Source organism: Harpegnathos saltator, unplaced genomic scaffold, assembly GCF_003227715.2.
Source record: "Harpegnathos saltator strain DR-91 unplaced genomic scaffold, Hsal_v8.6 scaffold174, whole genome shotgun sequence".
NCBI classification, from domain to species: Eukaryota; Metazoa; Arthropoda; class Insecta; order Hymenoptera; family Formicidae; genus Harpegnathos; species Harpegnathos saltator.
The window spans coordinates 1,057,160-1,080,702 of record NW_020229955.1 but is presented as its reverse complement, the minus strand read 5'-3'; the positions used below and the strand labels follow the sequence as shown (position 1 = coordinate 1,080,702).

General features: G+C 50.4%; 2 protein-coding genes across 5 annotated transcripts in view; one reads left to right on the top strand and one right to left on the bottom strand.

The window, feature by feature from the left end:
• The window catches only part of LOC105189585 (uncharacterized protein DDB_G0284459), a 32,037-nt gene extending 22,786 nt beyond the window's left edge, over positions 1-9,251 (top strand). The window contains exons 5-8 of the mRNA XM_025297272.1: positions 3,109-3,800; positions 4,149-4,351; positions 4,458-4,635; positions 5,074-9,251. Coding sequence (XP_025153057.1) covers positions 3,109-3,800; positions 4,149-4,351; positions 4,458-4,635; positions 5,074-7,147 — 3,147 coding nt within the window. The 3' untranslated portion in view covers positions 7,148-9,251. The remainder of the gene's footprint in view (positions 1-3,108; positions 3,801-4,148; positions 4,352-4,457; positions 4,636-5,073) is intronic.
• Positions 9,252-10,577: 1,326 nt separating this feature from the next.
• Positions 10,578-22,466, bottom strand: LOC105189584 (uncharacterized). Of its 4 annotated transcripts, none has more exons than XM_011151806.3 (3): positions 21,821-22,466; positions 13,492-13,716; positions 10,578-11,958 (listed from the first exon to the last, which is right to left on the bottom strand). In XM_011151806.3, the coding sequence occupies exons 1-3, from the start codon at positions 21,894-21,896 to the stop codon at positions 11,822-11,824; spliced, it is 438 nt and encodes a 145-aa protein (XP_011150108.1). In that variant the 5' UTR covers positions 21,897-22,466; the 3' UTR covers positions 10,578-11,821. The 4 variants fall into 4 exon arrangements, with proteins under 4 accessions (XP_011150108.1, XP_025153059.1, XP_011150107.1 ...); XM_025297274.1 differs by having other exon boundaries at positions 10,578-11,955; XM_011151805.3 differs by having other exon boundaries at positions 10,578-12,003; positions 21,821-22,456.
• Positions 22,467-23,543: the final 1,077 nt, after the last annotated feature.

The following is a 23,543-nucleotide window of genomic DNA, read 5'->3' as shown; positions in this document are numbered from 1 at the left end:
AAGCGATTGCAAAGTAGCCCCTTTCCGAGCCGGCTCGCCGCTTATCGATCGTTTTCACGGGGCTGCAGAGCGAATGGAGGCATTGTCATGCAAATATCCGCGAGGCTCGTCGAGTCGAGAGAGAGAGAGAGAGAGAGAGAGAGGCTGCGTGTCGCATCGCGTCGCCGTGAAAGGCCAAAGAGGCGGCTTTACGTCAGCGCGCGCGCTCGCGCGCGCGATTCGCGAGAGATTGTCGCGGAAAAGAGATTGGGAAATGAGCGATTAATCCGCTTTCCGCCGGGAGATCGCTCGCGATCGGGACACTTTTGCCCCGGTGCTTCCTTTCTTCTTTCCTTCCTTCCTTCCTTCCTTCCTGCGATCGCGCCGCGGCATTTACAATTGTAATGGTCCCACGACTGATTAATGCTGCCGAGCGTGATCGATGCGATGCGGCGCGGCGCAGCGCGGCGTGGCGCTGCGTAACGCTCGCGGGGCGCGATAACACCGGGGCCAGCCGTAAATTCCGCGACGGCACGTCGGCACCCGGACGACGAGCGTTAGCGGAGATCGCTAGCGGAAAGCATTACATGCCGGTGAAATAAAGAAAGACGCGTTCTGAATATTTCCAGCGCCGGTTCTCATGCAAATGAACCCGCGCGCGATTCGTTTTCCGGCATCCGCCGTCGCAGTGAAGGAAGTATGAATGTCTTTCCCTCCCTTCTCTCTCTCTCTCTCTCTCTCTCTCTCTCTCTCTCTCTCTCTCTCTCTCTCTCTCTCTCTCTCTCTATTTGTCGGTCTGTCTCTCCCGCCGACTTTCCACCGTAAATTCTTCACCGAGTCGAAATCGCCGAGAGTGATCTCTTCTCCGAGGAGAAGAAGACCTCGCCGGGGAGAAATATCGATCGTCAGAGCGGAAATTCCGTCGTTTCAAGACGCTCCACATTGGGCCAGGAGACTAGAAAAAGTGGCCAAAATTTGGTTGCAAAATTTCGCGTAGAGGAGCATATTAACCTTATCTAAATAAGTCAAAGTGCTGTTTTTTTATAAAAATTTTATATCGATTGGTTAATTAATCTTCCATTAACAACGTCTTGAACCCAAAAATTTTCCTATAAGTAAGAAGAATTATTTTTCTTGAAGATTTTCATAATTCTGACTACATTACACAAATTTCAATATTTTCCTCTCATTTTTAAAAATGTTGTGTATACACTTCATCATCATGTAAATATCCCTATAAACACGAGAATTAAAAACTGTTATTGCTTTGGCCCATTGTACGTCTGCTTTATTGAATTTTATAGTGTCATATGCGCTGTCGAATCACGATAACACGTCATAACACGCTCGATCAAGCCAAAAACGATTTCATAGCATTCCTTCCAATGAATATTTGAAGTTTAGTCGGCGACTTTTTTGCGCTTTCGCGGATATCTTATAGGAATTCGTAAAATATATCGTAAAGCACTCGCTCTGTTTCCAAAATAAATATATCGAGACTAACAAAAAGGGAAGATCTTGACAAAATTCCCAGTGATTTTGACAGACACTTGGACGTTGATCACATTTTGATTTGACATTCTTTTTACATCTTACACTTTTTTATTTTTTTTATTACATTCTTTTTTCAGTATCAAATTGCTACACAGTCAGAGCATTTTTAGCAATTTCGTCCGCCATATTGGATCCGCCATTTTGAATTTTTGAATTTTGAATACAAACTCGAAATTAGCGACCTCGAGAACCCTTTAGTATCAAATTGCCACACAGTCAGAGCATTTTTAGCAATTTCGTCCGCCATATTGGATCCGCCATTTTGAATTTTTGAATTTTGAATACAAACTCGAAATTAGCGACCTCGAGAACCCTTTAGTATCAAATTGCCACACAGTCAGAGCATTTTTAGCAATTTCGTCCGCCATATTGGATCCGCCATTGTGAATTTCTGAGTTTTGAGTACGGATTCGAAATCAGCAACCCCGAGAACCTCGGACTGCCCACATTTCATAACAATCGAAACACTTTTAGTATTCTGGCCACTTTTTCAATTTCCTGGCCAACAGTGCGCTCCGTCGCGAACGATCGCCGAGCGACGTTCAGACGAGTTCGCGGCGTTCGATCGTAGGACGCGCCGGACGACAAATCGGGCCAAGGATGCGCAATGCTCGCGGTAAGGAGATCCTAATGACTCCAATAACACTTCGAGTCGAGATTACCGCTCGGCGCATGCATCTACGTACGAGCGTACGTGAGGATCGTTAGAGGCGCGCGCGATTGGGGGGGGCGTTCGATGATCGTCTGACATTTAGGATGACGGATTGAGTAAGATTCATCAACTATTATTGGAAGAGCGGCCGCGCGGCGGTGGGGGGGGGGGGGGCGACGGGGAGCGGCGAGCCGCGTACATCGCGGCGGAGCGGTTCCCGAAGTGAAACCGAAGCGTCGAGCGTTGGCTCACCGAAAGGATGTGCTCTGAATCTGATCCTAGATCATTCCTCCGCCGGACAATCCCACGGCGCGTTCCAGATAACGTCGGGAGCTTCTCCTCATACATACGGTGCGCTACGTACGTGAAGTACCGCCACAATGCGCGCATTTGCGCGACCCGGCGCAATTACTCGCGCTCGCACACGCAGCCGCCGTGAGCGTGAAAGCTACGCGCTACCGTGGCGTGCGAGATCGCTCGCTCGTCCGGTGAAAAGTGTGCTAAAATCGTCATGTCGCCGACGCGTTACAGCCCGCCGGTTACGAGAAGGCGGCCGCCGAGAAAGAGAGAGAGAGAGAGAGAGAGAGAGAGAGAGAGCGACGGACCGCGAGATTAGAATCGAGCGATTAGACGCGAGCGAGATTCGCGCTCGACGAGTTCGACGGCGAAGAACGGCCGAGAGAGAGAGAGAGAGAGAGAGAGAGAGAGAGAGAGAGAGAGAAGGGTCGCCGTCGTCGCCACTGAAAATCGCGAAAGTTCGGCGGATCACGTCGATCGCGCCGCGGCCCGCTTTCACCCATCGATCGATTCGATTTCGTAAACCGCCCAGCCCATTCGTCGAAATCGGCTCGGCGCTGTCGTGAATCGCGCTTGCGCCTCTGATGAATGTCTAATGTCTTTCTCTGCCACTCCCACCCTTCAAGGTCTATCACCATTGCCTGTTCGGCACTCGCTACGACTTCCTGTGCGCCAACTTCACGGCGTTCGACCAGAAGACCTTCATCTGCCACTTCGTCTCGGAGGTCGACTGCGCCAACTCCAAGAAGTACTGGCACAGGAACGACGCCCTTTACCAAGTGACCACCACCACCACGACGAGCACCACCACGACCACCGTGGCGCCGGTCACCGCGCCGACCAGCCGGCCAGCTGTCCGCGAGAGGATACCACCGCGGAGGCGACCTCCGGCGCGAAGGAGACCCTACGATTACTACGAGGAGGACTACTACGATGACGAATACAGCAGACCGTCGCGAGACTTTGCCGGCAGGGACGATTACGAGTACGACGACCGGAAGTACAGGAGGGACAGGGATCGCGAGTTCCGGGATCGAGACCGTGATCGTGACTTCCGGGATAGGGAGCGCGGTAGAGAAGGGTCCGCTAGAGACGATAGGGATCGAGACACCGGCAGAGACAGGTACGCCGGTAGGGGCAATAGAAGAGAGCCGCCCAGGTCGAGGGAGCCGCTGGAGGACGACGTGAGGCCCCGCGGCAGGAACCCCGATCAGGGTGTTAGATCTACGTCGCGGGAAGTGGACGACACGGACGTGTACGAGAGGCGTGCGGAAGCGAGGAACAGGGACGCCGACGAGCGGAGATATTCCGATAAGAGGTGAGAACACGGTCGTTGTCTTGACGGATCGTGCGGACAGCGTGCGAACGATGAAATGCTGAGAGATGAGGCAAATTAGCCAGAGATGACGAAGCTTCGAGAATTCCCGAATTACGTGTTGTTCGGATAGACTGCGCGTGCGTTATCGCGCAGGCGAGAGACAAAATATCGGAGTCGGTGATTCAACTTTGGTAATTTTTCTTTGCTCATCTACGGCGAAATTAATTTCTCGCAAATATATATTATAAATATATGATAATAAATGTAACAAGTATTGGGACTTTTGGAATTGTAACTTAATTCACTTCTGCGACTTGAACTTAAACCGCGCGCTCCGTTCGTTTCCAGATTCCGGGACGATTACGACGAGAAAGAGTCCGCGGCGCCGCCGTCGGCGAGCGCGACCGCGAGCACGGATGGTCTGGTGAAGCCGGCGGCACCCATCAGCTCGGTGTATGCGAGGCCAAGGGCGCCGCCGAAGATCCGACGACCCGTGCCGCTGGCGGAGCAGGACAGATACGCGTACAAGACCACTTCGGCGCAACCGGCAGGTAAGATCAACATACGACACGGGACACTCTCGAGGGAGGGAGGGAGGGAGGGAGTCGCCCTCTTCGGGGGGTAACTGGAAACGTGAAACTGTGTCTGTGATTAAAGAGGAGCCACGTCGGCGACCTGCTGATCTCGCCGAGGACGATTACTACGACGACGAGTTGGAGGATGTCAGGCCGATCAGGAGACCGATCCGGAGGAGACCCTCGTACAGGGAAAGGGACAGGGACAGAGACCGCGACAGGGACTTTTACGAAACCCGGGACAGGGATCGTCCCCTCAGGTAAGGTAACGTACACAACGCCGATATGCCGGTTATGCACGATTAACTAATCAGATCGCATACATACGCATGCCAATGAGCGATAGTAATTTAATATTCAACGATCGTCATTAGTTGCGTTATCGAGCCTTTTCGTCAGACGACCCGACGACGACGCAATCGCACTTCTCGCACGTCATTCCGACAATGACATCAAGACACTGAGTGTGTCAGCACCCGCTGATATCCGCTGATGTTGTATCTTTCTTATCGTTATAAAATTTAACTTTTCCCACACACGAGAGAGAGAGAGAGAGAGGAACTATATGGGGAATTTAGAATTGCTCAGTGATAGGCGGAAACGCGGTTCTATCGGACACCGAAACACGATCATCGATACCATATTCATCGCCGAATTCATTAACAGCGATCAATACCGCGGAATAATTAATTTTCCAGAACCCGTTATCACTCACCGCCGGAAGAAGTACGACTCAGGACGCATCAGGATCGCTCGAGGGATCGCTACTACGATCGAGAGAGGGACCGGGGTAGCAGAGACCGCGCTCTCGATCGCGGTAAAGATCGTAGCCCCGAGAGAGCCCTGGATCGCGATCGAGGAAGATCGCAGGATCCCGAGAGACCGTCCGATCGCGATCGAGGACGATCGCAGGATCCGGAGAGGACGTCCGATCGCGATCGAGGACGATCGCAGGATCCGGAGAGGACGTCCGATCGCGATCGAGGACGAACGCAGGATCCGGAGAGGACGTCCGATCGCGATCGGGGACGAACGCAGGATCCGGAGAGGACGTCCGATCGCGATCGGGGACGAACGCAGGATCCGGAGAGGACGTCCGATCGCGATCGGGGACGATCGCAGGATCCCGACAGGCAGGAGCGGCCGTACTCGCCGCGGCTCCTCGACCGCGACAGAGACGCCGAACGATCGCGAGCGTCCTCGAGAGCGAAGGATCTCTCGGACACCACCGAGACGTCCAGGAGACCGAGCTCGTACGATCGAACGACCGAGAAGACAAGCACCACCACAACAAGCGCTACCACGACAACTACTTGCTCACCGGAACAACTCGTCCACAAGTCCGAAGCGGACTCGAGAGACTCGCTGATCGATCGCCCGGAAAAGCCTTCTTACCCGGAGCGACCAGCTAGACCTACTCAGACTGCTCAAAGTGGTCGGGTCGATGCGCAAGACTACCACAGAAACCTGTCTGAGAAGTCCCAGAGAACCTCTCAGCAGACGGATTACCAAGACAGAGACTTGGCCGGTCGAAATGAGCAGGCTCACTACCAGATCCCAACCGATGAATACTCCGCCGAGTACTACGACGAGCCGTTGGAGGAACCGCCGTCTCCTCCACCACCTCGAACCACTGTTCGAATCGTGAAGAGACCCTTCTTACCGTCTCGTGGCGGCAATCCTAATCCGAGAGGATTATCGCCGGTTGGCTCGAAAGCGCCGCACTCGTCCAGGAGGGACGAGGAGGTGACGACCGATCATCGAGTCATCACTACCCTGCTGGCTGAGAACGACCACAAGGGTTATTATGTGCAGGAGGACGGTATTCAAGAGGACGGTAGAGATATCAGTCTGGAATCCCGTGTGAAAACGGACGGCAACAAGCAGGCGTACGACGCCTACAAAACCATCCAGAGCGATCAGCAGAAGCAACAGCAGGATGAGTACGACACCGCGATATCCAGGCCGGCGATACGAAGACCGATAAAGAAGAACCGTGAAGAAGAGGAGGTGCAGCTGGAGGAAGAGGAGGAGGAGGAGGAGGAGGAGGAGGAGGTCTCGAAGGGTCCGGAGGACCTCTCCAACTCGTCGCGAGGATACTCCACGCAGAACCAATCGTACGATACACGCCATCATCATCATCATCATCATCATCATCATCATCAGACCGAGAACCTGGCGCCGAAGTGGATCGAGAACTATTCGAGCGAGAAGCACGCGAACGCCGACAACGTGCAGCAGACCTCTTTGGGTTCACCGACCCGCAGCAAGGCCAGACTTCCTTCCACCGAGACTCCCAACATCTACAGCTCGACGTACAAGAGCGAAGACATCCAAGACCTGCCGTCGGGCCCGGGTAGCTACCGGGTGAAGCAGAGGATCAACGAGGTGACGCATCGGCTTCAGGATATCCCCGAGAGCGAGTACGACGTTACGTTGAACGACGCTCTGACACCCACCCTGATTCAGGAAGCCAACCTGCCGAGCGGATTCGTCCTGCCCCTTCATCGACAGCAACTGAGCCGAGACACCGTCCTGCAGTCTTCCGAGAACAACTACAAGCTCTCCAGACCGATCAATCAGCAGCAGCAACAGCAGCAGCAGCAGCAGCAGCAGCAGCAGAAACCGTTCGTCCCGAGCCCACAGTTCCTGCCGACGAGCGTCAACAACGACCGAGGTCGCACGGTGTACTACCGGACGCCGGAGAATGTACAGATCAGCGGAGCGCAATACAGACAGCAGAGAACATGGCAGGATTATTCCGCGTATTGACGAAGGGAAGAGAGAGATATACACTCGGGCGGTATCACGACATCACGACGTGCTCTCTAAATTTTCTCGAGACGAGTGAATCAGCCAGCTCGCAGCGCGCCAGTGAAGAGATACCGTCGCAGGGGAAAATAATCTCAGCCCGTGCAGCCGAGAACTCGCTGAAGAGGAACGACCACGACCACATCTCGATTATCGCGACCGAAGAGAATTTCGTCCGCGAGGAGAGCCGCGTTGAAACTCGGTCGGGATAACTGAGAGAACGATCGAACTGGGAAGTCTCCCCGCAGGCATTTCTCTCTTCTTATCAGCGAGTTTTCGTCTGGGCCTGGCAGGTCGGTCGGGTTGGGCTGAATTTGCCCCTGCAACATCGGCGGATTCATCGAGCTTTGTACGAGAATGTATATTCCACTTGGCGATCACACGGAGCGCGGAGAGAGAATCTACTGCGTGCGAGTCGCTCGGATTCGCTTGTCACTCTACTTATCCAGGGAAATCTCGCTCTCGGAGAGATTCAGATGGTGTCACGAACCGAGCGATCGAAAATCCTCGGAGCGAGCACGGAAGCGCGCGCGCGCGTGTGTATCGTCAATCTCAATTTCGGATAGGCTCTCGCTTGATCACGAGCACGAAGCGACTAATTTATATACACTGCCACCACCACCACCACCACCACCACCAGCCCCGATCGACAACTCAGGAAAGACACTTTCATGAAAGAAACCCGGGCTTAATCTACTTATTCGTTCTCTTATGAAACTGGCTTTCCGCGAACGGACGTCGCGCTCGACGCTCACAGCCCACTCACCGCCCTTTTGTAATCGGACGATCGGTGTCTTTCGTTCCAAAGAACGCGCGACGGGGATGTCCGTCTCGTCGCGCCGCTCTGAGGATAGGAACTAATCCGCGAACGATTCAGCTAGGTAATTAGTAAGTCTCGCGCGAGCGCCCGCGGGCGCGTCGGTGAGCTTTCGAGATAATAAATTATTCGGTGAAAATTTTAAAAAAAGAGGGAAAGAGAGGAGAGAAGAAAGAAGGAGGAGAGAAACGAAAGAGAGAGAGAGAGAGAGAGAGAGAGAGAGAGGGGGGGGCGAGATTGTTGTGAATCGTAAAGTGGCGTCGCGTCACGACTCTTAGGAAAGCAAACACGATCCAGAAGTGCGACGCGTGTCGGCAATGAGATATTATTAGTCATCCTGACACTCATCAACATCCATCGTTACTCATCACACAAACACCGCGATTAAGGAACAAAGACAAGGGGCCAATTAACGTCCGTCGATAACGGCGATCGTAGATAATTCGTTCGGAGAAGTTCGCGCTAGATGAAAATTCGGGATAATTAGCGAATCCGGTTACTAACGAATGCGAAAGGATGTGCCGCTCGGTGTGTTTCCTGCCAATGAAACGCGCTCGAAACGCGATGACCACAATACGGCGATGACGATTCAATTCTGTCAATTCGCGCGTTTACCCGCGCGAGTCAGGCGGGTGTCGGAATCTCCATCGATTGTTCCCGAGGCGTGCTGAAAACATACCCTCCTCCTTCTCCTCCTTCTCCCTCATGTCGATCGAACTTGTAAATAAACGTACGGATTCTATTCTACGCACATTCGTGAAACGGCAATTCGGAATGCAACATACGCGATTCTCTAGAAAGGAAAACAAGGAGCTGTACACATTAAGGTTTCATCCTTCCTCACGAATCTTGATAGACGTTACACTAGCGAGTAAGTCTTCCTGAGCGTATATCTTGTCTTAAAGCTATGTCGATATTTACGTACGAAATAAAAGAGTGAGAAAAAAAAGAAGATATCACACTTACCGTCGTTATTCATCGTCCCTCTCCTGGTCCTCAGAGGAGAAGCTTGCGCGCGATCAACGAACGCAAGACACCGCGAGACGCGGCGGCGAGTACAGTTGCAGAGCTTTTAAAGTGAGCTTTATTATTATAGTACAAATGAGATAAATTACACAACGGGAATATATCTCGATGCTAGAAGAAACATTGATAAAACGTGTGTTACAAGATCAGATCGGGAGAAATAAACCTGCGGTCTCGCGAAGGCAACGAAATAACTTCGCGCGTTTCGCGGCTTTCAAGCGGCACAACCTTCTCCTTCTTCCGGAGAGCTTTTAAACAACGCTGACACCAGCTTACAGCCGCCTCGCGACGGCTGCGGGATCTACGCAGGAGAGCGACAGGAGGAATATTATCGAACATTGGTTTCAGCACAACAGAGCACGTAGAGAGAAATATTTACACAACCAAGATAATGCACCAGGAGGATCGAGGGTCGTCCGTCGTGCGGCGCGCGGCGCGCGGAGATGCAGCGGCTCGATCGACGAAATGAACTTCGCGGTCGCGCCGATTGATAGCGCGAGATACATCACAGAATCGCGATTTAGATTACGGCGCAACGTAAACGCGTATACAAATTGTGCGATCGCTGCGAACGACTGATTTGCCGGCGGAGAGAACTCGGCCTAACTCGGAGCGTGCTACGTGCGAACATTATTCCTCGAGAACAAGCGACCACATCGTAGCTCTCGTGCGAGTGTGTGTGTGTGTGTGTGTGTGTGTGTGTGTGTGTGTGTGTCCGCGCCACACAGCTGCGATAATAATTGTCAAGACATTCGGCCGAATCGCGCACAGAAATGTGTGACAACGCGAGCGCGGACAATACTCGCCATTCTCTCAGGAACGTTGTTGAGCAGAGGAGATAGCCGTCTTGCTAAAACCGACACAATGATAATTCGCCAGTACCGCTCGCCGTTTCCTTACATTTGTACTCGCGAACTATAAAAATATGAAATCTCGATCGATGCAGTCTGATCGACACACGACCGAAGAGTCAGTACTATACACTGAATAATTACTATGATTAGATTAGATTCTAGTGCGCGTAGTTCTGTACAAAAACTATAGAGTACAAGAATAGGGTACATATTATATATATATATATATATATATATATATTATATATGTATATATATATATATTATATATGTATATATATATATATATAACTCTCGAAAGCTTATCTCTTGTTAGTCTCTCTCTCGCGAACTCGAAGCCCGCATCGATCATGTGAATCCATCATGTGAACATTGTATAGATAATACATCTTCCCGAATCACATGATTAGATTAGATCAGGAAGAATGGTCGCTGGCAAGATTACGCATTCGCGAGTGGCAAAGGATATATGTACAGATTTCATTATGTTACAGAAAACATCGAAGACACGATAGAAAAAGCGCGATGTTCTTTTGGTATAAATGCAATCGCATCCAAATTTCTCCTGTTTGCGTTTGCAGAAAGGTAACTGTCAGATTTATACACGTGCACGGTGGAGTTGAGAATATTTCGTCACGTCGCCTGTACAACAGCAAGACGGTAAGTACTAATTTGGATCCATGAACGATTCTACTTTGCGTACATCTGGAAGAATCATTTTTTGAAAAAAAAAAAAAAAAGAAGAAAAGAAAAGAAAAAAGAAAATATGTCGCTCGAGAATCTCGAGTAACAAGTAAAACACATGTAGAAAAATATATAAAATAATTTAAGAAACAAATGTCAAATTGATTCCGCCATGCGTGTCGAGCACGTTATAATGAGTCACTCCATTAATAATGCGAGTTCTGTCCTTAAATATAATAATTATGTTGAATAAACAAATCATACTAAAAACTTGAAAACACCAACTTTTAACAACTTTTACAAAGAAAGATGCGTTTAGACGAATTTTTTGTCTTTCCTGCCGCAAAGGCACCCAGGCTGAAAGAAAACTCGCGTTATTCACGGGACGATCCGAAATCATGGAACGTTTCTGCAAAGGAGAAAACTACAAGGAAAGGATTCTGCATCAAGGTAGGGTCACATATGGTACAATTAATACAACTTCTCTAGGTTTCTCGCGCTGAGTGAGGAGGATGGTGATGAGAGAAGCGATCACCGGAGTATCGTATACGGACTACACTAACGCTACGTAAAGTTTACTGACCAGCTTATTAATATCAATGTAAAAAATTATGTTCTCCTGTGGATTCTTACATCTAGTCGCATACGCAGTCCGTTATGCCGCATTCCTTCGCTACCGTCATCACATATAAATATAGTTTCGACCACCAGCGCGAGTAGCGACGACTCTCGTGCGAGCGAGCGAGCGACCACCGGAGAGGAGAGAGCGAGCACCGTGTCAAAATTCACAAACAACAACTCCCGACGAAACCGTCTTTCCTCGCGCGCGACAAAAGAAGACAAAGAGAGAGGAGAAAGGTCGCGCGCGAGTCGAGAAACTGCCACGATCCATCACCCATTTCGCACAATCCACAAAGAGACGCGACTACTCGCGCGCGGGCGTGTCTTTGCATTTGGCCTCGTGATTCATCTCGCCTTCCGTTTCGCTCGCGCGCGCGCACTCCGTGCAACCGCGCTTCCCCGTTTACGCCGCCGCGGAATCACATCCAGACGAGAGTGTCATCCAGAGCGCGAGATAAAGGTCGCGTCATCGGTCGCGAGTAAGGTCGCGCGTGAAAGCGCGTGTCAAAGTCGCGCGGATGTCCGCCGCGGGAAAACGCTGCTGCTGCGTCTCGCTCTTGTCCTCTCTGCTTTCGTCGTTTCTCCCACACCTTTCCTTGTATCTCTCTTTCAATCCCGTCGCCTCGTCGATTCTTACGCTATCGGTGGGTCGTCGTCGTCGTCGTCGTCTCTCGTGACTAGGACATTGCCGTAACGATTGTGACGATATTGCCGAAATCGTTGCAGCCATTTGTACCGTCTCGCGCCGACGTACAGCAGAACGGCAACTACTACGAGGAAGGTTGGTATTAGCAGACCAGCGGCTACGGAGCTACCTAAATCAAATTGATTGACACTTTAGTCGCAGCGATGTCGCAGCGCGCTACACACAGTTGTCGCCGTCGCGCCTTTCGACAGTTCGCTTCGTGCGCGACATTTTCCTTCTGCACACCGTCGCATTATCATATCAGCGTACCGACTAATAGCAAAATAAACGATAGCGCGGGGCTGAAGCGTGGCGTTATCTAAATTGCGAAAACGCTCACGAGCGAATGTAATGACGTGACGTAACGTACGTAACGTACGTCGAGAGGAGACAGCAGAATTGAATTATGTACATCGAGTCAAGCAGTTTGTGCGTCTCCCGCCATTGTGCGCGTGTAAATACTGAATGAAAAGTCACTGCGCATACAAATGCTCCGAAAACGTCTCGGAGAATCATCTCGTCGAGATCGTGCAAAGCCTGCTACGAATGCATGGAAAAAAGAAAGCAATTCGTGTAACTGACTTTCTGTCAGACTTTCGTCCTACGATTCGCTTGTAGGAACGCGAAAATTCCTGCGGAAGGGACTCGCGTTCGGGGATAACCCAGTCCAGAACCACAACGTTGATTCGACGTCGATGAGGGTTGAATTGACGTTGATTCAACGTCGGTTCAACATCGGCCATTTCAGCATCAAATCAACGTCGAATCGACGTTATGGTTCTGACTGGCTAAATCCTTTCCTGGTTATCCCGTGTAAATAAGGTAAATGTCCCAGTAATCGGACAAGTTTAAGACTAAGTCGTCACAAAAAATACAATATTAAGCAATAACAGCTTTGATATAAATATTTGCATTTATTCGAAAACTTAAGATTCCCTTAAGTAGAGAGAAATGATTTAAACCAATATATATATATATATATATATCTATTATTAATGAAATATATTTACACAAGCAACGAAGCGCATCAATGTATCAGCGACCGGACAGTTGAAATAAATTGCCCAAAAGAAATGGCCCAATGTTCGGATATAATTTGTCCCAGTGTCTGACCGCAATTAGAAAATTGCTATGTGCTAGCGGGAAATAATATAAATATAGACGCTATCTCTTAATGAATTAATTTATTAACGATTGACCATTACTTTGCCAAACCATAGGTGTATACTTATTTGATTAATTTTTATTTTAATACAAAAGTACCAAATTGGATATATCGTTTTCCGACTGATCGTCAAATATTGGAATTTTTTTACACTAATTATTACTTTCACTCGTTATTGTTAAAATAAATAATAAATAGTTTCTTTTTCAAAGCGGTCCGGCCGGCTGGGACATTTATCTTACTCTGAATATTTTCCGTCGCAATAACAGGAACATCGCGCGTCTCTCGCGTCCCATCAAAAGCGCGTATCCCCCTCTTCTTTCGTCCCTGCTTTTGTTACACGAACTGACGTTCTTTCCTCCGCGAATTACGACACAAGCGTGTTAAATACGTCAACTCGCGAATTGACCGGGCGCGTGCGCCTCCGTCCCCCTCCGCGCATGCACGACGTACCTCCGGACTCAGGCTTAAGCTCTGGCTTGACGGTGGTGAGGTCGAAGTTCGCCGCCGTCGGGGTGACCCTAACGCATTCTCCGTTAACTAAATGGAAACCGAGCTGACACTCGCACCACCCTTGCTCGGTGCCGTTCGCGCGGCACTTCTCGTGCTTACCGCATTGCATGTGGCTGAGATCCGTGATGCTACACTTCCTCGGTTGCGTCTTGTCGTCTTGCCCCTCTGAAAAGAATCGCTGTCAATATCCTTACAGAGCTAACAGTAGCGAAGCTCGAAGAGCGAACGTAGGTCGGAGCGAGAGGAGCGGAGGGGAGGGGAGGAGTTGTTGGAGCCGATCCTCCGTGAGTCCTTGCGTGAGCGGCAAATCCGATCCGGATCCGCCGCCGATATATCGATATTCAGCACGCCTGCCCGCTTATGAAACGACACGACCCGAGCAGAACATCGTCCCCACGGCCGTATTAAAACCCTATCCGGCTTCCAAACTTCAAATAGAGCCCGGATGATTTTATCGGATCCGGCACGGATAATGAGGAGTGAAACGCACCGCTGCATAATGCCCTGATAAAATTGCCTGAAATCGAGAAACCTGGTCAAATGTCCGTCGGGACCAAATCAGGCATCCAAATAAGTGACGTCATCGCTGCTCGGGATATACGTAATCCGGAAAATATTGCAAGACAATTGCCACGTTCCGACCGGATAAGGACCACTCGAAATGCGCATTCTTATGGCTTGCCTAGTCATGCCGTATCAGGCATAAAAAATTGCCGTATTTGATTTCTGCTCGGGGAGTCGCACCGGGCACCGGGCACCGGGACGAATGATACACCCCCCGCCCCGCCTCGATATAGTTCTGCAACTCTGCAATGATACCGCATGCGGACGCTCGCGCTACCGTCGTTGCCTCCGCATCGTGACGATCGCCGACGGCGAGCGAGAAAATATCATCGCGAGATATCGATGGCACATTTCGAAACGATAAGTCGACGAGAGAGACAAACAACCGGTTGCGGATTAAGAGGACAAACAGTAACTATGAAGGATGATAAGAACAACGACGATAAGAGGATGCGACATGTACAATCGAGAGAGAGAGAGACAGAGACAGACAGACAGACAGAGAGAGAGAGAGAGAGAGAGAGAGAGAAAGAGAGAGAGAGAGAGAGAGAGAGAGAGAGAGAGAGAGAGAGAGAGAGAGAGAGAGAGAGACATAGATAGAGACAGAGACAGAGAGAGAGACAGAGACAGAGACAGAGACAAAGACAGAGACAGAGACAGAGACAGAGAGAGAGAGAATCCACGAGTGGAGGAGAGTTAAGCCGGACGAGCGAAGAGCTGATCTTCCTGCCGCTGCGGTCATCCAACGGGAAGAGGAAGGGAAGGAAAAAAGGAGGGAAATTTATCTCGCTCATCCGACGCCGATAGGTAACGCTGCTCGATTAGTTTGCAATCGCGGGATCACGAACACCGCGATAATGCAAAACAACCACTTGAAATTATGACCGCGATAAGGAACGCGTTTTTGACCCCTGCCCGTTCGGTTACGACATTTTTCGCGACGAGAGGGACAAAGGTGGGACAAAGAGTGGACGCGGCGGCGAGAGAAAGAAAGAGAGGAAAAATGAAAGAGAGGAAGAAAAATAAAAGAGAGAAACGTAAATCACGCTTCGTCCGATCATCGTTCGAGCGCAGACTCGTCGCGCAGAAAGTCGCTGCGGAATGATTCCTTATTTTTTTACCGCGCCGTTTTTCGGCCGTAACGGCGCTGTTGTATCTTCGTGCACTTTATTCGGCATCGTCTCGCCGGCTCTCCACTGAAATGGATGAAATATTCCGCGCGAAGGCAATCCGACAAACCCAAGCCGCACGACGACGGCGGCGGCGGTTCGAAAGCTCCGCTCGCGCCGAGCAAGGGGAGATAAACCGTTGTAATTCCGAAGACAATGCAACGACGATGCGCACCACCTACGCAAACACAAAGACGCGCGCGCGATACAGACTCGTCGTATCGATCATTGCGCGCATCATTGCGACGTTCGATCAAACGCGCGCGCGCGCGCGTCTTTATCACCGAGGCGAGCGGCTTCATTATCTCATCTGGAGCAGAAGACACAAAGAGGGATGCAAGCAGGAGGGAGGGAGAGAGAGAGAGGGGGGGAGAGAGAGAGAGAGAGAGGATGAATGGCATTTTCGTAACTCCATCGGAGTCGCCCGCGCGGGCCGTGATTGGCTGAATCAGTTAATTGAGACGAATTCGTTTTATCAACACACGGGGGTTAACCATACCGAAGCTGAGTCAAGCACGTTAAAGGGACTCACTTGCCTTTGATTCGAGCGGATGGTGCCGCGTTAATAATTCCTGATGTAACGTCGTCGTGCAGCGGCAGCGCGTGATTCATTGCGATGCGTCTAAATAAATATCGACGAGGAGCGGAGGAGGAGAAGGAACGGCCGGTGCGCAACCGCGGTACCGTTGCGCGATCAATTATCCTCGCGGATTAGTCCATGAAGCGGCCCCGGGATCCCCTTTACGGCGTTTTTTTTCTACTTTTTATTGAATGAAGTCACAATGAATAAATACGCAATTTTATATTTTTACGGGTACGTCTCGAGTGCTCGGGCTTCGTATCTACGTCCTCGGTAAAAACAGCCTGAACGTCGATCCGAGACTTCCGGGAAAGATGGACTGATCGCTCGATCAAAGGCGTTTAAAAGATACTGGCCTTCGTCGGGTTGTGAGGAAGAATGTGCGGCATGGTGCGACCACGGCATCTCTCTTGGAAATATCGAGGTTTTCATTGGCGCGAGGAAATGAAGCCAAGCGTCGTCGTCGTCGTCGTCGTCGTCGTCGTCTCTGTCCGCGGCCTCGCGATCACGCGATTTTCCTCGCACGAAACGTTCGACGGCGTGTCGTCATCAGAAACGTCATCTGGTACGGTCGCGCAATTCGTACCGACGATCGCGATCGATCGGTGTTACGTTTCAGCGGCGGTCCCGGCGGGAAAAATCGTAACCCGGAAGACATCGGGTATCCGATTTCGATTTCGTTACCCTCGCGCGTTCCCGCACTCGCGCGGCACCTCACAATACGACGGCATCCGCGAACGCCCCTTCTCTCTCTCTCTCTCTCTCTCTCTCTCTTTCCCTTCCGGCATCGCCGCTTTTCCGCGATAATGTCGTGAAATCGTAGACCGTTCGGTCGCGAACAAAGAGCCTCTTCATCCCGCTTCCAGGAAGTCCACGCTCGGCGGACTCAACCGCCGTTAAATCCCAACCGCGATCAGAATATCCGCCGTCTCGCAAAACACTCTCCCGCTACTCGTTTGCACGCGAGCGCCCGAGGATTAAGATTACACGACGTTATTATTGTGTAACCGTCCACTTCTCCTCGATGAAATCCGGACGATCCGAGTCCGATAGCGGAACGAACGACCGCGAGGCGAGGCGAGGCGAGGCGTAATCACCGCGGGCGAACAATCGTCTAAAGTCGAAGCGCGAATTCCGTCCGTATCCGCGGACTTTCCTTGTGCGCGATGACGTGCCTTTCCGCTTATCCGAGATCTGATTTGAAATGACGAGAGTGGCGTGAATAAAATGATCATAAATTTGAAAGGACTGTCGCGTTAGGAGTTATATCGTTGAATTATCGGTATTGAATTGTCAACTGTATAGCGTTGAATTAGAAACAGTCGTCCGATATCGGCGGGTTTTTCTGCGCGATACGACAAGTAGATGATTTCTCGAATTATCGAAGAAACATCGCGCGGTCGAAGAATGTCGCGCGATGATAACGAGCGCGATATGTAATTCCGTTAAATTTCATTACACGCTTCGGACGTTCGTATCGTGTCTTTCTGCCGCCGGTGTTATCGCGAATGCAGCATTTTGCGGCAATTAACCGCGGCGTCATTAGCATGGTAAAGCAGATATCGGATATCATACATATATATAACCTCACGATGCAAATTTGATTTGATTGCAACGAAACGAAAACAAGGAGAAAAAGAAACACGTGCGCGATATGTTGCACGACTGAATAAACGAACGTAACGTAACGTTGATACAGAAAAGTGTACATTGGGTTTCGCAATCACTTTCCCACGCAGATTAGATGTTAAAAAAAAGAACAAAAGGAAAACGGTCGCACGATGCGATTAAAAAAGAATGTAAACGTCGCTGATACGGCAAAGTCGATTCTCATGGCCATCTTACGACGCAGAATGAATAATATTAGAATAGAAAAAGACACGATAAAGACGATATATATATATATATATATATATATTTGTTGCACTCGTGCTTCCGGAAGTAAGCTTTGAAAGAAGCGAGGCGTTCGATATGTCGAAGCAGGTTTGGAGAAGCTATCGTCCTCCTGGATAACGAATCAATAAAAAGTAGAGAGGCGACAGCTGTCGAAGCAAGCTGATGTGTGGTGATTCGGTCCGCGAGATTCTGTCGTGCGAAAGAGGAACTGTTTAGTTTTTTCGCAAAGCTCGCACATTACGCTTAATTAAACGCTTAGCTTTCTTTTAAAAACACGAATTCAATTTATTCGCCAACTTCCGGACGCGGTTGTGCGAGTGAGCGCAACAATATATATATGGTATATATATATATATATATGTGTGTGTGTGTGTGTGTGTGTGGATAAATAAATTAAATAAACATAAATAAACATCCGCGGAACAGAAAACCGCGATGTGCGATGACACGCGCGCGTTTCCGCTCATATTCCGCGTCAGCTGTTCAAATCTTCGGTCACCGCGGTGAGTTTCGCCGCGTAAACGCGAATTCGACGGAGAATATTCCACGTGCGCGTGTAATGCGGTATCCCGCAGACACATCTTGTTTATTATAGACCGACTGCGAACAGCCTGCGTGAGACACGACCGGAATTTCTCGGGATTTAGCCGAGCGTTATTACGCACGTAGGACATTTTCCTGCTCGGAGAACGCAGCCCAGAGAGAGAGAGAGAGAGAGAGAGGGGGAGGGAGAGGGAGAGAGAAGGGGGCGGAAAAAGAACGAGGAAAGAAGAAAGAAAATATGGAGGACAAAGAATACTCCGCTGTGTGAAACCGCCGGTGATGCGACATCATCGGCTAGCTGACGCGCTATTTAATTTTATATTATATTACCGCTAATTAAATTACTCGTATGCATTTTTCTTGTTGTCACGCAACGAGGAGAGAAAAAAAAGATCTCAGCTCGCGCGAGCGAGGAAAAAGCGGAGCAAGAACTTCGAACCGGCGCATCTCCTGCGTTATCGCAATCGGAAACCTTCGTCTGAACTTCGTTCGACCGCTTTCAAACCCGAACGAGATAACCGAGAACAATTACAGCTGATGATTAGAAACTTCCTACGAGAATCTTTCCGTCTCTACCAGTCAGCGTCGCTATACGACATATCTGCTGCACCGAGAATAAAGCGCGATGTTCAGCTGCGAGATCGAAAATCTCGCAGAAATGTATCGCATCGGTCGAGCCGCAATGCCAAGGTTACACACGAGGGTTCAAACTACAACGGTTTCGACCTCGTCAATGTGGAATGTGCACACGTGAAAATCGTGTAACTCTAGACGCCGGCTGCGCAACAGCGTCCTCGTTCGCTCAGCGGAAGGCGGAAAGCCGGATAAACAGAAAAAAATCTGCTTTACACCGAGCGAGCATTTGCCCCCATCCCCCCCCCCCATGCGCGGGGAAAAGCGGCCGTTGCCAAGTGCGGCCGCGCGGAATAAACAAACGCGCAGCAGCGAAATGCGCGGAAAGCGGCGGCGGGGGGGGGCCGGGGAAAATTCCACGCTGCGCCGAAGGCGCTGAAGGCCCGCCGAGCGTTATTATTCTCGAAAAACGACGAGCGCGCTCGCGCGACCCGCCGTTCCCGCTACTTTTCTTTTCGGCGAATTCCTCGCGCGCGCGCGCGCTACTTACATAAGCTTCCAGTTATTTAAATTAATACCCGAGCCGCTGCAACATGGAACATTGCGCGGAGCCGCGGTCGAAAATCGACGCGTCGTTCTCGGCCGGCCGCGGCTGACACGAATACGCGATCGATAAAAGCGGATGAAACAGAATCAGGACGACGACAACGAGAAAGCAATTTCGGCGGATCCCCGCGATCCGGCGACGACAGATCGTGCTTTTTCTCATTCGCCCCTTTTTCTCGACTCGAATCGCCCGCCCGCGGGCGAAACCGTGGCAGATCGCGACGACGTAAAAGTCCATTTTAAAGCGATGCTGTCATTTCGCGTCGAATGAAAAGAGGATGAAAATCGTATGATCGTATGAGAGTGCCCTTTTAGGGAGTCGTCCGCGTCCTCCGCGCAACACTGTCGGACGAAGTTGGGACAAGATGTATTAAAATCGACGCCGAGACTTAAAGCGGAAAGAGATTGACGTTTTCCACGAAATAACGAGAGACGAAACGCGGAGAGCGGAGGACTTTCAAAAGGACCTACTCGATTTTTTCGAGTTTCGTAAGATGCGTTTCGTAAAAAGCGTCAGGAGCAGATTTGTTAAGAGAGAAAGAGGGAGAGGGGGGGAGAGAGAGACAGAGAGAGAGAGAGAGAGAGAGATCGACACACATACACACGCAGCGCGTGCCAAAGCGCGGTAAAGATACACTCGCCGCGCAAAGGTTACGAGCAGCACAGAAAACGGGCGGATCCCCGCTCGAGGTCGTCTTTAACGAATTCGCGGTAATTTCGTCACGATGCCGACTTCTACCCCGGACTTCTACCGCCGGCGATTGTGACACGCGAAAAGAAAGCACGCCGGCTCGCGTTCGCGTAAAACGCGCGGACCGACGACTCCGCGAGCCTCCGACAAAAATAAAAAACCATCCGTCTCCTCACGAGGCAAATTGTCGCTCATCATATCATTGCGAATGCATTCGTCGCCGGCGAGGATTCTCGCGCGATTATGCGCGGCGATTATCCGGAGAAAAGGATAACGCTGCGACGAATGAGCGTGCCGAACGAAGCGGCCTGCGCGACGAATCGAACGCCGCGCGAAAAATACAGGCGACTTCCTTGTTACACGAAACGCGAAAAGATCGACGAGCAAGCAACGAGAGCGTGTTGCGAAATGAACGGGCAGGTGCGGGCAGGGGCAGGGAGAAAAAAAAATTGCACCGCGAGATCGATAACGGACGATGTTTCGGCGCAGCTTTCAGGGCGCTCGGCGCGAATTCCGTCTCTCGCGCGGCGGCAACGCCGACGAAATTCAGATCGATATGCGCGTACCGTTACTTCTTCCGGATAATCCCCGTCGTTAATTCGGCGTCCGCCTCCGCCCGCGCTCTCCTCGCCCGCAGCTGACTCCTTGACACAGTAATTAATTCTATTTCTGCCGCATATCGCATGCAACAACGACAGATTCCGAGACGCGATACGCCGCTATCGCCGCGGATACTCGCGTGCTTCCTGCTCGCTGCGCACGGAGAAAAACGCACGTCACGGCGCGTCGGGATTAATTATTATTACGACGAGTATTATTACCGAGTATGGTGTCGTGGGATTTCACGCGCCATGGAAAATGCGTTTTCAACGCTTCCCGAAACGACGGAGAAAAACTGAGATAGAGGAAATCACATCATGTGTATGCACACGTAATGCATCACGCACGCATCGCCGTCGTCGTCATCGTCATCGTCGTCGTCGTCGTCGTCGTCGTCGTCGTCGTCGTCGTCGTCGTCGTCGTCGTCGTCGTCGTCGTCGTTGCCGTCATCGTCGTCGTCGTCGCGGATTGATCTCAATTCCCGCGTGGAATCGCGAAGAGCGCCCCGGCTGCGATTCTCTCTCGGAACCGAGATTTTACGGCAGAGAAAGACGAGCGTTACGAAAACAGAAGGAGAAAGAGAGAACGAGGGAGGCGGGAAGAGATGAAGGAAAGAGATGAAGGGGAGAGATGAAGGGGAGAGAGAGAGAGAGAGAGAGAGAGAGAAAGAGAGAGAGAAAGAGAGACAGAGAGGAAGACGGAGAGAGAGAGAGAGAGAGAGAGAGAGAGAGAGAGAGAGAAAACGAGAAAAAGAGACGCACTGACGAAAGAGAGGGAGGGAGAGAAAAAGACGGACAGAGAGACAGAGAGAGAAAGAACGGAAGAAGACCATTGTGACCGAGCTGGGGTGACTCCGGTGCCTCGCTCGGACGAAGCAATTTCGTCGGCTCCAATTTACCAGCGAGCCAGTTCGCGAGGCCGACGCTCGTCGAGATTTTTCTACACCACACTGTCTCCTTCTCGCTCTCTCTCTCTCTCTCTCTTTCTTTCTCTCACCCTCGCGAGGAGGAACGACGCGAGTATAGCACTGATACAACGAGTACTCACCTGCCCGGCTGAGCGTCGGCAGAGCGAAGATCGCTACGATGAGATAGCAGAAAACGTCGGCCCGGGTGCTCCGCATGTTTCCTAGCCTGTCTGCTCTTCCTTCCTTCCTTCCTTCCTTCCTGTCTTCCTTCCTGCCTGTCCTCCGCGTCGCCGCTCTTTCCTCTCGTTCGCCGTCACCGTGTCGTCGCCCCGCGCGCGATTCGCGATCACATAATCAAAGACGCGATTATTCAAAGGCCGCTTCTCTCGTTCGTTTTCACTCTTATCTGTGCGTCTCTTTCTTGCGCGCTCGTTCGCTCGCTCGCTCGCTCGCTCGCTCACTCTCGCTCGCTCGCTTCGCCGCGGCCGTCTCCGGTCGACTTGGAAGTAAACGAATTCGCAACCTCTCTTTCTCTCCGTCTTTCTCTCTCTCTCTCTCTGTGTCTCGCTCTTCTCCTGCTCTCTCTCTCTCTCTCCTCTCTGTCTCCTCTCTTTCTCCCTCGCTCTCCTTCTGACGTATGCGTGCGCGTTCGCGACTCCCCGCTATGCCGGTTCAACGCTCAACGGACGCGCGTCAACCGGCGCATCACCGTACGGCCGACCGCCACCGCTCTTGACAGATAAATGCTACGTCGCGCGCCGTGGAACACGTTCAATCATCTGTTATTAAGCGACCATTTGCAATTATCGAAGGAAATTGACATCGAGGAGTCGCCGCGCGGCAACAGCCGCCACCGGTCGACACTCGACTCGACTCCATTCGAACTTCGAGAGATCGATCCGACGCAAGGAGACGCGAGAGAGACGCTCAAATCGCGAGACCTCGAAGCGGCTTCTTTGGATTCTTCGCGCAGAAACACCGAAAACTTGACGCCTGCGAATGCTCGTATCTTGGTTAGATTGAACAGAGTGTTCTCAAGTGCAAGATTATGACGACTTGGAAATGTATTCTTGCTTCCCAGGTCTCTCAAAATTTGACTCCGACCTCCGGGGATATATATAATGAGCGATCTGGATGTCCCTTTCAGCTGGAATTACATCCTCCGTCCTCCGTCGTTGTTTGTTCGTTAAAAACAGCTGTGTGACAATCAGTTGCATTTTTTATAGCCTGAAGAAAGTTATAATGAAAATTGAACATGTAAAACACGTTTACACCATCTAAAAACACGAACTTTCCCTTTTCAGTTGCATATAATAGGTTGCGATAAAAAATGTTTTCCTCCAGCTATTTAACATTGAGGCGAAAATGCCTTTCCGATTTTGGCCGCTTACTTAAGACGAAAGAACTAATATGATGTTTACTAAATAACAAGTAAAAGTCTAAAATTTTCTTTTAATATAATAATCTTTTAATATCATAATTCTCATATCTATAATTTTTTTTATGCCTAAACCTAATTGAAAAATTATATTGTAAATTAAACGGTCATAATTTTTATTTAACATGATGCGTCTTAGCGTATAATGATGGCAACGTTAGTCTCCTCCTTTTTCATTCAAGACTAGAGACTTTTAGCTGCAAAATGCTTGTCGAATTGTCTCATTATCATTATTATTCTCAAAAATGCAACCTGTTGGATTTTGCTTATTTCGAGAAAAATTGTGGCCGACTTATCGTTGAGTGGGTATCACGAATTAATTAATTGGTATGTAAGTCAGTGGCGACTCGTAGCGGAGACTTTGGAACAAAAGTAAGTAACAGGTCACAACAGTCATAACGGGTTTAAAATACCCCGCGAAAGAG

Bases quoted from the DNA above. Each gene is read 5' to 3' on its own strand.
- LOC105189584 (XM_011151805.3), bottom strand. From the start codon at position 21,896: ATGCGGAGCACCCGGGCCGACGTTTTCTGCTATCTCATCGTAGCGATC. The intron at 13,717-21,820 runs GTGAGTACTCGT...GATTCTTTTCAG, and splicing joins GCCGACGCTCAGCCGGGCAG to AGGGGCAAGACGACAAGACG. The intron at 12,004-13,491 runs GTACGTCGTGCA...AATTTGATTTAG, and splicing joins GCTTAAGCCTGAGTCCGGAG to GTAGCTCCGTAGCCGCTGGT.